The 17,053-nt window shown below is 35.4% G+C and overlaps 1 protein-coding gene across 1 annotated transcript in view; it reads left to right on the top strand.

Moving 5' to 3' along the window:
• SH3BGRL (SH3 domain binding glutamate rich protein like) overlaps positions 1–1,684 on the top strand; it is a 91,382-nt gene extending 89,698 nt beyond the window's left edge. Inside the window, exon 4 of the mRNA XM_060292293.1 lies at positions 149–1,684. Coding sequence (XP_060148276.1) covers positions 149–181 — 33 coding nt within the window. The 3' untranslated portion in view covers positions 182–1,684. The remainder of the gene's footprint in view (positions 1–148) is intronic.
• Positions 1,685–17,053: the final 15,369 nt, after the last annotated feature.

The following is a 17,053-nucleotide window of genomic DNA, read 5'->3' as shown; positions in this document are numbered from 1 at the left end:
TATTAAGAATTTTTAAGCAGTCTTTTCTGGCAGCTATTTTTCTGATTTTGAATATTCTTAGCAATTTGAGGTAATATAGTCTAACCAAAATACACACGGATGCCTGCTTTGTGATATTTAAATCTGTGTTGTTTGTTTTTCATTTCAGGAAGCAGAAGCTCAGGCAAAGCAGCAAGCATGAACCTTAAACATTCTGCCTTAAGCATCCTGACAAAGGAGTCTCCACTGCTTTTTATAAAATAGCAAAATTATCTTGGCTTCAAAAGAAATAGGCTTAATGTTGAAATAATAGATAGTTGTTGTTTTCACATGCAAACAATCAAAATGAATACATAATTAAAATGTGAACATTATGATGAGGAGAATGGGAGATGAACTTAAAATTTTAAGAGGTGTCATGGAATAGTATTGTTGTCTGCTAGGGCATTTTATGTACTTCAGTGATTTTAAAAAGCAAACACCTGTTCCCTTTTTTGATATTATTATTGCAGCTTAAGTATATCTGTAACTGTACATTAAGTAACTTTAAAAGATGAGTGAGAAAGAAAGAATCTCTCTTGTTCCCAAATTGCCTCAATTTTAGTGAACAAAAATATGTACCTTTTTGATGTGAAATTATTGTGATTAAAAAGTAGTTGCAGATAATGTTTATGATATGTCAGACATTGTAATTTCTGATGGTAATTATAACATTTACATTCTTTTGTAGTTAAAACTTCTATGTACTGAACCACAGGTTTTCTAGGCTTCTAAATGTAGCCTTTCATTGCATGTTTCAGTGATCGGAACAGATGACCTCCCACCAAAATAAAGATGTATTCAGTTGACAAATTTCTTGCTTAACTACGCAGCTATGATGCAATCATGTTACTAAGTTGCTTGCCCCAGTGAAATATGCATATGTATGCTATGGAAGTATGATGGCAAATAAGTTAAAAACGGCATCCTTTTGCAAAGAGTTCAGACTTTTTTTTTTTTTTTTTTTTGTGGTACATGGGCCTCTCACTGTTGTGGCCTCTCCTGTTGCGGAGCACAGGCTCCAGACGCGCAGGCTCAGTGGCCATGGCTCATGGGCCTAGCCACTCTGCGGCATGTGGGATCTTCCCGGACCGGGGCACGAACCCATGTTCCCTGCATCGGCAGGCGGACTCTCAATCACTGCGCCACCAGGGAAGCCCCAGAGCTCAGACTTTTAATTAAATATTTTAAAATAGGTTGGAACTCATTTTTCCCCTTTTAAAACCACTTGTGATCACGAATGCCACTATCTCTCAGATATTTGACCTTTTGGTTTCAGCTTAGGCATATATTGTATGAGTACATTAATCTAAGCAGAGAAAATCTTTTCTATGCCTCTATTCCAGTGAATAGCGTAAGTATCAGATAAAAGGATCAATTTAAAAAATGTTAATTTTGAAAACTTCTAAGAAGATAAGAAACATTATGGCCTAAATCACCCAGAAGACACATATATTGTACTTTAGTTCCACATTAATATTGTACTTTAGTTTCACATTACTAAAAGCAAACACCTTTTACTTTAAATTACTTTATCATATCATTTGATGTATGCAAGTCTGTGCTCTTTGCCAAAATCAATATACAATGAAGACATGGCTTTGTTTACTGAGATTCAAACATGATGCAATGCTTTAAAATAAACTCAGTACTGTCAGAAACATAATTTTTGTGTTCGTGTTCATGGAGTTTCTAAATAGTGTAATAATAATTTTAGAAGGGTAATATATTTTTTAGATGGTGGGGAAGGAGAAAAGAGAAAATAATAGAAAGAAAACAATTTGAATAAACTTTCTAAATTTCCTATTTAGGACTCTGAATTTTGCAATACACACTAGAATCAAACAACTAATCCATTTTTTTGTGTACAAAAATATGCTATGGAGAACTCTAAAGTAAACAAGGTATCTTGTAATAAATTCTGGAAAATGCTAAAACATTTTTCAATATTTTCTCCTGAGCTATATCAAATGCAGATGATGATACTTGCAATATTTTATGTGGGCATTTTTACTTTAATATCAAATAAGTTAACACTGTCAAAAATAGACATTCTTTAAAAACAGATGACATTTTTGAGATGTGTATATCTACTAGACTATACCTTACAATTAGCATATATGTATATTTAAAGTAAAATGTTTTATTGAGTCTTGCCAAATTGAAATCTTTCTTTTTGTCAGCTGAATACTATATGTCCTGTAGATACAAGAAAAGCAAGTGAAATTCTGAATATTAGAGAGCTGCCTTCAAGGCTATGCTGAGGCCCCCCCCCCCACTTTTTAAAATTTTTATTTTATTTATTCATTTTTTGTCTGTGTTGGGTCTTCATTGCTGCACATGGGCTTTCTCTAGTTGTGAGCGGGGGCTACTCTTTGTTGTGGTGCATGGGCTTCTCATTGCAGTGGCTTCTCTTGTTGCAGAGCACAGGCTCTAGGTGTGTGGGCTTCAGTAGTTGTGGCTCATGGGCTCTAGAGCGCAGGCTCAGTAGTTGTGGCACGTGGGCTTAGTTGCTCTGCAGCATGTGGGATCTTCCCGGACCAGGGATCAAACCTGTGTCCCCTGCATTGGCAGGTAGATTCTTATCCACTGCGCCACCAGGGAAGACCCTGAGGCCTCTTTTAAGAAGGACTAAAGATGTTGCACTGTCCTAAAGACACACTAAACTCCAAGAGATAGTAGGAAGCTGCAATAACTAAGCCAGTGAAACCAGTACACAAGCCTGAAAGCAAAGCAGCGGGAAGGTGGGGTTTGGGTCTCTGGTATTCCATGAGCAACAGAGCCCCTGCTTTCCTAGATTGCTCTTGATTCAACTTTCTGAGGTTGGGAGTGTATACTCATTTTCTGAGATACCTACTCCCCAAAGTCTCCACCTCCATCGGTGTGCTGGTCTGCTCTGTTCCCTCCAATTACCAAGCAGCACACTAAGCAGGGTAGTAGCATGGTTCCCCACTGTTAAAGCTCTCTTGGTTTCCAGAACCAAGAAACAAGAAGCTTTAGAAACAGCTTCATTAGTAGTAGTAGTAGTAGTATTTAGGGAACAATATATAACCATCTACTTGTATGTATGAAATTAAACCAATATAGATACAGATGTGTGTGTGTGTATGTATATGTGTGTATATATATATATGTATATGTGTATATATATATATATATATATATATATATATATATATATTCACACAGCACCATCTACCAAGACTCTTGGGATATGTTAGGGAGTTAAGCAGGATTGCAAAATTCTTTTTGCTCTACTAAGGTTTTCCAGAAATGCCTATAAGGGAAGAGGTTTTTGGAAGCAGGGAGAAAAATTCCTAACTTCCTCCTGACAGGCAGGAACCCCAGGATTGAATGGAATTCCTTGTATCACGTGACTATTCTAGCTGGTGTGGGAAATGCCTTCATTTCCTAATGGCTCATTCAAGCTTCCAGATTATGGAACCTAATGGTGATCATGCAAGAAGTATCTGGAGAGCAGGAGCAGGCATCTTACTCTGCTAGGCAGCCTTTTAAATTAAGATTATTTTCAGCATAAGATGACAGACCACCAAGCGTTTCTCCCATCCCACTTCTGTCACTTGTACTAGAAGTGCTCTTCAGTCCCCTTGTTATGACACCCCATAACCTTTATGCTTCATTTTTTAAAACCACTATATGAAATATAAAGGGGATTCCTCTGGACAAAAAAAAAGGATCTAAAAACCCTGCAATTGAGGGGTCTTATATGCAAAGGGATAAATGTTAGTACCCCAAGGAAGAGGACTGTATAAATACAGAGGGGTTTTATATGCATATTAACCTTATTTATAATTTTGGGTCTCTTTATTTCTTCCTGTGGAATTAAGTTAACATCTGGTGTCATTTCTTATTCCAGTATAGCTATATGCCCTTAGGACAACTTCCAGAACTTTCAGTTACTTTTGAATTTTCTTCAGTCAAATTGCTGTTTTGATGGGGGAATTTCTGCCATACTCCTTACTACACCATTACAAAAGCACAGCATGATTGTTTTTCATGATAAAATATATCTCATTTTCTCATTTCCTCCACAAGTTAAAACATTTTAACATTAGTTTTCTTTGGCTCTAACATGCTTGGAATGTACATGGAAATATAGTATGCCTTCAGTCCCTCCAACCTATCATGCCATGGGATTTATGAGAAAAATAAGTTTCCTCAAAGTTTTAGCAAAATGACACAGCCTTAAAAGTAGGTGATCTTCCTAGGTTTCTTATTAAAATATACTGTGGGAAGGTTAACCTCATGACCAAAGTTAAAAATGAAAGGACAAAGAAAAGGTCTCAATTTCAGAAATTGTTCAAGTCATTGAGATTCTTGAAGACCTTGAGTTATTAATTCATATTACTACTGGAGTAATTAATTTGCATTACTGCTGAATTAATGTAGGAGAAGAGACAGAGAGACAGAAGTGGGTACTTGTTTTAGCAACTTAATTTCTACTCTCCCACTTTTAAGTAAAGAAAAAAGAGCTACAGAGCATATAGAGCACCTTTTCCTTCTTCACTTTTTTCTTCACTTGAATCCTAATTATTTAGATTGTGACTGGGCATAGTGAAGGCTGTGAATCAACTCTGGGCATTCTGCTAGGTCATATGCCTACATAATTTTACTTAATCTTCACAACAGTCATGAGAAGTAGGTGTAATGGTTAAATTTATGTGTTAATTTGGCTAGGCTAAAATTCCCAGATATTTGGTCAAACACCAGTCTAGATGTTGCTGTGAAAGTATTTTTTTAGATGTGGTCAACATTTAAATCAACAGACTGAGTAAAACAGGTCACACTCCATACTGTGGGCAGACCTTTTCCAATTAGTTGAAGGCTTTAAGAGAAAAAGATCTAGACCTCCTGAGGAAGAAGGAATTATGCCTCCTGACTGCCTTTGGAATCAAGATTGCAACGTCAACTGTTGCTGGAATTTCCAGCTTGCTGTCCTGCTTTGCAAATTTCAAACTTTCAGACTTGCCAACTACTACAATCACATGAACCAATTATTTTAAATGGATGTATGTGTTTTTTCTATTGGTTCTGTTTCTCTGGAGAACCCTAACTAATACAGTAGATATTATTATCTCCATATTTTTTATGGAAAAACTGAAGTTCTATAACTTGCTTGGGTCACACAGCTGGGAAATGGTAGTTACCTAAGTCTTAGTAACTCTAACATCTGTAGTTTTTCGTCACCCTAAAAATTATCATGAAAGGAATCTTCATTTTCTGCCCATCTCTACTCTTAGGGCCCATATATGAAATAAATACATTTCTGAAAAATTGACTATAAAGTCAAATTCTGGGGCTTGAATACTTTTGTAAAATTTACTTACATTTAAAAATTAAATCCTGGTCCTACTGAATATTGCTGTTGCTATGACAGCATAAAGTCTGAGCTGTGAAATGGAATTCTGAGGCAAATACATGCAAGCAATTTAGAAAAACAAAGAGGAAGTATAGATTTTACTTCAACGATTTTGCTTGTCCAATTTAAATCTGTCTCTTCACTCACAAAGCATTTTGATTCTTATGCTGACTTTATCAGCTCACTCAGATGAAAAAGTCAAATAAGGTATTGGATTGACAGCTTCTGGCCTGACTTCAATTGATTAAGTCAGTCAAAACAAGCAGGTTTGTTCATATAGATGGAGCTTGGGATAAATTATGGATAATTCCATTTCTTTTCATTTTACTCTCAATAGAGGAAACATATGCAAATCACATGTGGTTTTAGCTATTTATAAGTATTAGTAAAATATTAAGTGAAAGCATTGGAGAAGACTGTGCATTAAATTTATAATAACTAGCTTGAAGTGGAGGTGGGAAAAACCACAAAGTAAGCACCTGGTATAGTGACTGACACCTCAGCAAGTGGTACATCAGTCTTCGTAGCTGATGGCAAATAGCCTTTCCAACTCCATTCTACATATTTTGTTTGCTGCAATGGATTTGATATGCTCTGAGGAAATAAAAAATGCATTCCTGGTCATCAAAGAACTTTGTTTTAAAAATCTTTTTCTCTACATTTTATAATGTCTAAATTTTAAGGTGCTACTATGAGGGGTAATTATAATTAATCATTCAACCCATATTTTTAGTCACATACTGTATATTGATAGCAGGCACATTTTTAGGGGTGAGAATACTGCCATGAACAAGACATTATCTCTACTTTTAAGAAACTAATAGTGTAGTGTGGGATGATGTACAAATTGCTAGGCATTTCTAATACAGAAGGTAAGTGGTGCTAAGAGAAGATTTAGGAGCGATACCTCATTATGTGTTGTATGTAGGAGGTGATCAGGCATACTTTCCTATAGGAAGTGATATATAAACTAAGACATAGAGGCTAAGAAGGAGTTAGGTATAAAAGTAAGGGGAGTGCAGCAGTGTGTTCCCCGGCTTGGATGCGAGAGACATCATGGAGCATTAAAGAAACTATAAGTACATCAGCATGGCTAAGGTAGAGACTATCCGTGGTCAGCACACATATTACAAATGTGAGGGTGCTTGTGATAAGAAGCTAGGGAGGTAGGCAAGTCTTATATATATATATGTTTGTTTGTTTTGGCTGCGTTGGGTCTTAGTTGCAGCACGTGGGATCTTTCGTTGCAGTGTGCAGGCTCCAGACCACACGGGCTGTGTAGTTTGCTGCACGCAGGCACTCTAGTTGAGGAATGTGGGCTCAGTAGTTGTGGTGCGCGGGCTTAGTTGCTCTGCGGCGGCATGTGGGATATTAGTTCTGGGACCAGGGATCAAACCCATGTCCCCTGAATTGGAAGGCGGATTCTTTACCACTGGACCACCAAGGAAATCCCTTTAATATATTTTTATTCTTCTTTGAAACTTCCTACTGCCATTATTTGGCAGTCTGCTTTTGTAATGAGTGGTCCATGTAATTTTTTTCAGTTTAAAAATTAATTAATAGATTACTTTTTAGAGCAGTTTTAGGTTTAAAGAAAAATTGAGCAGAAAGCACAGAGCGTTCTCACATATTCCTCTCCATCTCCCAGTTTCCAGTATTATTAACATCTTGCATTATTGGAGTATATTTTGTTATGATTGATGAACCAATATTGATAAATTATTATTTACTTAAGTTCATAGCTTACATTAGGCTTTACTCTGTATTTTACAATTCTATGCGTTTTGACAAATGTGTAATGTCATATCCATTAGAGTGTTATAATGTTACATTACATTACAGTAACATAATAATTTCATCACCCTAAAAGTCCCTTCTCTTCCACCTATTCATCCCTCCCTCCCTGCCCCATTCAAGTCATTTGATTTTCTATCTGCTCAGAAATTTATTGCATTTACTCATTTACTCATATGCTTTACATTTTACTTGATGTACTTTTTTACTTTTTTAAAAAAATGTTACATTCCTTAAGATTGGAAAGGATTTTAAGAGATCGTGTAGCCCAGGGATGTTAAATAAATTGCCCAAAAGTTTTCCTTACCCATTCCATTGTCCATGGAAAATATTGTTAAAGGATCATAGTGCTCTTTCCTACTGTGTGTCAGAATCCTTCTAAACACATTACTTTAGAAAGGCAATAACACTCACCAGATTTGGCACAAGAGTTAAAACCTATTTGCTACTTTAATCTTTTCTAAACCAACCTCATTTTACCAAAAAGGAAATTGAAATCCAGAAAACTCAATTGATTTACCCTAGGACACAAAGCTGGTAACTTGCAAAATAAGAATATTTTGCAAGTTACGTATTCAAGAGTCTAGGGTTTCTTACTCAATCCAGTGATGTTTCTACTATGCCTCTCTTAGGGTCATCTTGAAAAAGAAGTTGGTGAAGTGACAAAAAAATCATTATAAAGGGCATACTTCAAGATTTTTTTCAAAAACATACATTTCTATTTCCAATACTGATCACTTCTGGTTACGAAGCAATCACCAGTTAGTGCTTTTTAAAGCTGATCGGTACAACTTTTTCTTCAAGGTAAATATGAAGTAGGTGCCCGGTATGGAAGACATGCACGTGGAGTTTTTCTGATTAAAATAGGTGTGTGTTTATATTTGTATTTGGGGGAATATGAGTCATGCTGGCTCTACTTTCTCCCCCGTACTCTGCCAAACATCAAATAATTCTAGGGAACTCCTAAGACTCTAACAAGAATAGTTTGAAAGCCTTTGCACTAGAGGAACAAGTATTTATGCCTAAGGAATTATTAACTGTATATATTCATACTTTACAATATATTTCCACATCTCAGATACCATATATCTTTTCTTAACACAAAGGCTCATAGACTGATGTATCGATTATCTCCCCAAATTATTCCAACAAATTATTAATGACTCATCTTTATAATGTACTTGATTTAATAAACAGACTTCATATTAGATAATTAAATCAGGTCAAAGTTGCTATAGGAGACTATCTCTGTATAAGTAAGGTAAGATTATTGAAATATACCTTGCTTACTTATGCTATGTTATACACAATACTTCTGTTTTTTAAAAACTAACTTGAAATATATTCTAATCTCATTATTACGCCCCTGTCATAGAAGGAAGGGACTCAGAACAATCCAAATGTTCTTTAGCCAGCCTCTCTCTCTCTCCCTCTCTCTCTCTCTCTCTCTCTCTCTCTCTCTCTCACACACACACACATACACACACAGTCTGAAAAAATGTATATTTTTTTAAAAAAAGAATGTAAAAAAGCCTTAATTTTAGGTTTGGGTCATCTGTTTCAACCCATTACAATAATGGCTTTCCAACTTTGTTGGTTATGATCTCCAGTGACACACACATCCTAAATCATGATAATAAATAAATGAATACACATCTATATGTGTATGCACCTCTGTCTACACCTATCTCTCTATATACACATTTATATACATGTAATCAATTTCTCCATATATGTTTATAACTGGAAAATAAATTTTACAAAAGAGTATTTTTTTCCTTTCCCCACTTTCTCTAATGCAATTAGGAAGAGTCTACCAATCTCATTATATTTGTGAGTTTGACAAAAATGTTCTAAGGCATCAAATACATAGTCACCCAGAACCTTGCCTTTTATAAGTATTTTATTAGGAGTTCCAATGGCAATATTTTGCATTTCTCTATTAACACATAATTCCTGGACTATTGATTCCCATTTTACCATTGAAAATAGAGTCATTAATGCATTTAAATCTGATAAGTTTAGAGAGACAATTGCAGAAACCTCAGAAACAAAAGAGAAAAAACTCAATCTTTAAGGTTCTGTTCCTGTAAAACTGCTCTAGGTACCAAAATCTCTATCAGTGAGGGTTCTTCAGAGGAACAGAACAGAAGAACAAATAGGATATATATGCATATCTAGGATATATATATATGTCCTATATATATGTAGGAATTATTTTATATCTGAATTCTAAATATATATTAATTATTTTAAGGAATTGACTCACACGATAATGGTGACTGGAAAGTCTGGAATTTGTAGAGCAGATTGGCAATCTAGAAACTCAGATAGGAGGTAATGCTGCAGCTTTTTGTTTGTTTCCTTATTTGTTTATTTTATGAAATTAAACCTCCTTGTTCATTAAGCAGTTTATTCCCATTCCAACTCCCCCAAGCACCAGGCAACCAAAAATCTGCATTCTGTCTTTATAGATTTATCTATTCTTGACATTTCATATAAATGGAATCGTACAATATGTGACCTTTTGTGTCTGGCTTCTTTCACTTAGCATAATGTTTTGGAGATTTATTCATGATATAGCACGTATCAGTACTTTAATCTTTTATGACTGAATAACATTCTATTGTTTGTATATACCAATTTAACTACTCATCTGTTAATGGACATTTGGGCTGTGTTCACCTTAGGCTATTATGATTAAGGCTACAATGAACATGTGAGTACATGTATATATATCTAGGAGTATATGTTTGGGGTCATATGATAATTCTATGTTATTTTTGAGGGACTGATCAACTGTTTTCCAACAGGGCTACACAATTTTGCATTTCTACCAGCAGTGCACAGAGTCCCAATTTTTCCGCATCCTCTCCAACACTTGTTAATATCTGTTTGTTTGATTTTTTTTGTTTTGATAATAGCCATCCTAATGGGTGTGGGGTGGTATCTTATTGTGCTTTTCAATTGCATTTCCCAAATGACTAATGATGTTGAACATCGTTACCTGTGTGTTGGCCATTTGTATATCTTCTCTGGAAACATGTCTATTCAAGTCCTTGCCCATTTATTAATTGGATTGTTTGTCTCTTTGTTTTTGAGTTATGAGTTCCTTATATATTCTAGATACTCCACTCTTACCAGATACAAGACTTACAAATATTCTATCCCATTCTGTATGCTGTTTCTTCACTTTCTTGATAGTCTCCTTTAAGGTGCAAATATTTTTAATTTTGATGAAATCCAATTATTTTTTATGTTTGGTTGCTTCTGTTTTGGTGCAAGAAACTACTACCTAATCAAAAGACACAAAGATCTAACTCTATGCTTATTTCTGAGAGGTTTATAGTTTCTGATCTTACACGTATGTCTTTAGTCCATTTTCAGTTAATTTCTGTACCTGTATATGGTTTGAGATAGAGGTCCATATTAATTATTTTCCATGTAGATAGACAGGTGTACCTGCATAATTTCTTTAAAAGACAATTATTTGCATTAATTTTGTATCTGCTACTTTACCAAATTCATTCATTAGCCCTAGTAGTTTTCTGGTAGCATCTTTAGGATTCTCTATGTATAGTATCAGGTCATCTGCAAAGAGTGACAGATTTACTTCTTCTTTTCTGACTTGGATTCCTTTTATTTCCTTTATTGCTCTGATTACTGTGGCTAAAACTTCCAAAACTATGTTGAATAAGAGTGGTGAGAGTGGGCAACCTTGTCTTGTTCCTGATCTTAGTGGAAATGCTTTCAGTTTTTCACCATTGAGGAAGATGTTTCCTGGGGGCTTGTCACATATGGCCTTTATTATGTTGAGGAAAGTTCCCTCTATGCCTACTTTCTGCAGGGCTTTTATCATAAATGGGTGTTGAACGTTGTCAAAAGCTTTCTCTGCATCTATTGAGAAGATCATATGGTTTTTCTCCTACAATTTGTTAATATGATGTATCACGTTGATTGATTGGCATATATTGAAGAATCCTTGCATTCCTGGAATAAACCCCACTTGATCATGGTGTATGATCCTTTTAATGTGTTGTTGGATTCTGTTTGAAAGTATTCTGTTGATCATTTTTGCATCTATGTTCATCAGTGATATTGGCCTGCACAGAAATCTCTGGCATTCCTATACACTAATGATGAAAAATCTGAAAGTGAAATCAAGTAAACACTCCCATTTACCATTGCAACAAGAAGAATAAAATGTCTAGGAATAAACCTACCTAAGGAGACAAAAGACCTGTTTGCAGAAATGTATAAGACACTGATGAAAGAAATTAAAGATGATACAAATAGACGGAGAGATATACCATGTCCTTGGATTGGAAAAATCAGCATTGTAAAAATGACTCTACTACCCAAAGCAATCTACACACTCAATGCAATCCCTATCAAACTACCACTGGCATTTTTCACAGAACTAGAACAAAAAATTTCACAATTTGTATGGAAACACAAACGACCCCAAATAGCCAAAGCAATCTTGAGAACAAAAAACAGAGCTGGGGAATCAGGCTCCATGACTTCAGACTATACAACAAAGCTACAGTAATCAAGACAGTATGGTACTCGTACAAAAACAGAAAGATAGATCAATGGAACAGGATAGAAAGCCCAGAGGTAAACCCACGCACATATGGTCACCTTATCTTTGACAAAGGAGGCAGGAATGTACAGTGGAGAAAGGACAGCCTCTTCAATAAGTGGTGCTGGGAAAACTAGACAGCTACATGTAAAAGTATGAGATTAGATCAGACCCTAACACCATACACAAATATAAGCTCAAAATAGATTAAAGACCTAAATGTAAGGCCAGAAACTATCAAACTCATAGAGGAAAACATAGGCAGAACACTCTATGATATAAATCACAGCAAGATCCTTTTTGACCCACGTCCTAGAGAAATGGAAATAAAAACATAAATAAACAAAGGGGATCTAATGAAACTTTAAAGCTTTTGCACAGCAAAGGAAACCATAAATAAGACCAAAAGACAACCCTTAGAATGGGAGAAGATATTTGCAAATGAAGCAACTGTCAAAAGATTAATCTCCAAAATTTATAAGCAGCTCATGCTGCTCAATAACAAGAAAACAAACAACCCAATCCAAAAATGGGCAGAAGACCTAAATAGACATTTCTCCAAAGAAGATATACAAACTGCCAACAAACACCTGAAAGAATGCTCAACATCATTAATCATTAGAGAAATGCAAATCAAAACTACAATGAGATATCATCTCACACCAATCAGAATGGCCATCATCAAAAAATCTAGAAACATTAAATGCTGGAGAGGGTGTGGAGAAAAGGGAACACTCTTGCACTGCTGGTGGGAATGTGAATTGGTACAGCCACTATGGAGAACAATATGGAGGTTCCTTAAAAAAACTACAAATAGGGCTTCCCTAGTGGAGCAGTTGTTGAGAGTCCGCCTGCCGATGCAGGGGACATTGGTTCGTGCCCCAGTCCGGGAAGATCCTACATGCCGCGAAGCGGCTGGGCCCGTGAGCCATGGGTGGTGGGCCTGCGCATCCGGAGCCTGTGCTCTGCAATGGGAGAGGCCACAACAGTGAGAGGCCCGTGTACCGCAAAAAAAATAATAAAATAAAATAAAAAAAATAACAACTACAAATAGAACTACCATATGACCCAGCAATCCCACTACTGGGCATATACCCTGAGAAAACCATAATTCAAAACGAATCATGTACCAAAATGTTCATTGCAGCTCTATTTACAATGATCTGGGGATGGAAACAACCAAAGTGTCCATCATCAGATGAATGGATAAAGAAGATGTGGCACATATATACAACAGAATATTACTCAGCCATAAAAAGAAATGAAATTGAGCTATTTGTAATGAGGTGGACAGACCTAGAGTCATACAGAGTGAAGTAAGTCAGAAAGAGAAAGACAAATACCGTATCCTAACACATATATATGGAATTTAAGAAAAGAAATGTCATGAAGAACCTAGGAGTAAGACAGGAATAAAGACACAGACCTACGAGAGAATGGACTTGAGGATATGGGGAGGGAGACGCATAAGCTGTGACAAAGTGAGAGAGTGGCATGGACATATATACACTACCAAACCTAAAATAGATAGCTAGTGGGAAGCAGCTGCATAGCACAGGGACATCAGCTTGGTGCTTTGTGACCACGTAGAGGGGTGGGATAGGGAGGGTGGGAGAGAGGGAGACACAAGAGGGAAGAGATATGGGAACATATGTATATGTATAACTGATTCACTTTGTTATAAAGCAGAAACTAACACACCATTGTAAAGCAATTATACTCCAGTAAAGATGTAAAAAAAAAAAAAAAAAAAGACTGTTCTTTCCCCAGTGAATAGTCATGGTACCATCATCAAAAATTAATTGATCATAGATATATAGGTTTTATTTCTGAGCCCTCAATTCAATTACATTGGTCTATATGTCTACCCTTATGCCATTGCCACACTGTTTTGATTACTGTAACTTTGTAGTAAGTTTTGAAGTTGAGAATTGTGTTTCCAACTTTGTTCTTCTTTTTCAAGATTGTTTCAGCTATTTGGGGCTCCTTGCAGTTCCATCTGAATTTGAGGATCAATTTGCCCATTGCTGCAAGAAAAGGCTGTTGGAATTGTGATATGGTTGAATTGAATCTGTAGATTGATTTGGGTACAGTACTGCCATTTTAACGTTAAGTTTTCCATTCCATGAATGCAGGATGTTTTTCCATTTATTCAGGTCTTTAATTTCCTTCATGAGTAATTGGCAGTTTTAAGTGTATAAGTCTTTCATCTCCTTGGTTACATTTATGCTTAGTTATTTTATTCTTTTGGATGCTACTGTAAATGGAATTGTTGTCTTAAATTTTTTTCATATTTTTCATTGCTCTTTTATAGAGACACAACTGCCTTTTTGTCTGTTAATCTTTTACCCTGCAACTTTGCTGAATTAATATAAGCTCTAGTTGCTTCTTTGTGGATTCCTTGAGATTTTCTATATATAAGATCATGTTATCTGTGAGTAGTAATAGTTTTGCTTCCTCTTTTCCAAATTGGATGCCTTTTATTTCTTTTTCTTATCTAATTTCTATGGATGGAACTTCCAGCAAATTGTTGAATAACAGTAGAGAAAGCAGACATCTTTGTCTTGTTTCTGATCTTAGGGAGAAAGGTTTCAGTCTCTACCAATTTAGAATGATGTTAACAATGTGTTGTTGTTGTTTTTAATAAATTCCCTTTATCATTTTGGAGAATTTCCCTTGTAGTCCTAGTTTACTGAGAGTTTTTTTTTTTTTTATCATGAAATGGTATTGGATTTTGTCAAATGCTTTTTTGGCATCAATTGAAATGATTATGTGTTTTTTTATTTCCTTCTGTGAATGTGGTGTATAGCAATAATTGATTTTCTTATGTTGAACCACTCACATTCATAAGATAAGTCTCACTTGTGGTGTATAATCATTTTAATATGCTGTTGCATTCAGTTTACAAGTAATTTTGTGAATATCTTTACACCTATATTCATAAAAGATATTGGGCTGTTATTGTCCTTTCTTGTGATGTCTTTATCTAGCTTTGGTTTGAGGGTATGCTGGCTTCATAGAATGAGTTAGAAAGCATTCCATTGTTTTCTATTTTTCAGAGTAGTTTGAGAAAGATTGGTTTTAATTATTTTTCAAATGTTTGGCAGAAATTACCATTAAAATTTTCTGGTCTAGGACTTTTCTTTGTTTGGAAAATTTTGATGAGACATTTAATCTCTTTATATAGTTCTCTCCAGATTTTCAATTTCTTCTTGAGTCAGTTTTGGTAGTTTGCATGTTTCTCAGATTTTTGCCCATTTCATTTAGGTTATCTAATTTGTTGTTCTACAATCATTAATAGTATTCTCTTATAATTCTTTCAACTTCTCTAAAATTAATAGTAATGTTTCCATCTTCTTTCCTTATTTTAATATTTTGAGGCTTTTTTCTTTGTCAGTCTAGCTACAGGTTTATAAATTTTGTTGATCTTTTCAAAGAACCAAACTTTGGTTCCATTGATGCTCTCTTGTTTTTCTATTCTTCCTATCTGGTCTATCCTAGAGAATAGTCCATATACTCTCGAGAAGAAGGTGTACTCTGCTGCCGTTGGGTGGAGTCCTTTATATGCTTAGGTTATATTGTTATTCAAGTCCCCTTTTTCCTTATTGACCTTCTATATTTCTAATTGATACCACCTTATCTGAAATAACATATAAAAAATTTGCTCTTATACAGCTTTTTCAAACACCCCTATATGTTGTTTTTTAATCACAAATTGCATCTTTATTATGTAACCAATGACACAGATTTTTATGCATTATCTTTTAATTCACACAGGAAATAAACAGAGGAGTTACAAACAAAAATAAAATAATACTGGCTTTTATATTTATCTGTGTAGTTACCAATGCTGTGATTCTTTACTTCTTTGTATGGCTTTGAATTACTGTCTAGTGTCCTTTCATTTTATCATGAATGAACCCCTTTAGCATTACTTGTATGGTAGGTCTACTGGTAACAAAATTCCTCAGCATTTGTTTATCTGGTGAAGGTGGTTTTTCTCTTTTATGATTTTCTGCCTTCTTTTTAAATAGAGATGTAGTTGATGTACAATACTATATAAGTTACAGGAGTACAATATATTGATTCACTATTTTAAAGGTTATACTCCATTTATAGCTATTATAAAATATTGGCTATATTTCCTGTTTTGTACAATATATCCTTGTATAGTATTTATTTTATACATAATTCTTTTACCACTTAATCCCCTACTCCAAAATTTCCCCTCCCCCCTCCCCCTCCCCACTGGTAACCACTAATTTGTTCTCTATCTCTAAGTCTGTTTCTGTTTTGTTATATTCACTAGTTTGTTTCTTTTCTAATATTTCACATATAAGTGATATACACTACTTGTATTTCTCTGACTTATTTCACTTAACACAATACCCTCCAAGTCCATCCATGTTGCTGCAAATGGAAAAATTTCATTCTTTTTATGGCTGAGTAATATTCCATTGTATCTATATCTATATCTATATCTATATCTATATCTATATGCCACATGCCACATCTTCTTTAACCATTCCTCTGTTGATGAACACTTAGGTTGTTTCCATATCTTGACAATCGTAAATAATTCTGCTATGAACATTGGGGTGCATGTGTCTTTTTTTTTTTTCAGATGTATACCTAGAAGTGGAATTGCTGGGTCATATGTTAGTTCTATTTTTAGTTTTTGGAGGAACCTCCATACTGTTTTCCATAGTGGTAACACCAATTAACAATTAACAGTGTATGAGAGTTCCCTTTTCTCCACATCCTCACCAACATTTGTTATTTGTGGTCTTTTTGATGACAGCCATTTTGACAGGTGTTAGGTGATATCTCACTGTGGTTTTAATTTGCATTTCCCTGATGATTCACAATGATGAACATCTTTTCATGTGCTTGTTGTCGATCTGTATGGTTTCTTTGGAAAAAGGACTATTCAGGTCTTCTGCCCAATTTTTTTTTTTTTTGGTGGTATGCAGGCCTCTCACTGTTGTGGCCTCACCCATTGTGGAGCACAGGCTCCAGATGTGCAGGCTCAGCAGCCATGGCTCACAGGCCCAGCTGCTCTGTGGCATGTGGGATCTTCCCGGACCGGGGCACGAACCCATGTCCCCTGCATCGGCAGGTGGGCTCTCAACCACTGCACCACGAGGGAAGTCCTTCTGCCCATTTTTTGATTGGGTGTTTTTTTGTTTTGTTTTGTTTTGATGTTGAGTCATATGAGCTGTTTATATATTTTGGATATTAACCCATTATTGGTCATATCATTAACAAATATTTTC

The sequence above is a fragment of the Globicephala melas genome, chromosome X (assembly GCF_963455315.2).
Source record: "Globicephala melas chromosome X, mGloMel1.2, whole genome shotgun sequence".
Lineage (NCBI taxonomy): Eukaryota > Metazoa > Chordata > Mammalia > Artiodactyla > Delphinidae > Globicephala > Globicephala melas.
This window is presented reverse-complemented; position numbering and strand designations above follow the sequence as displayed.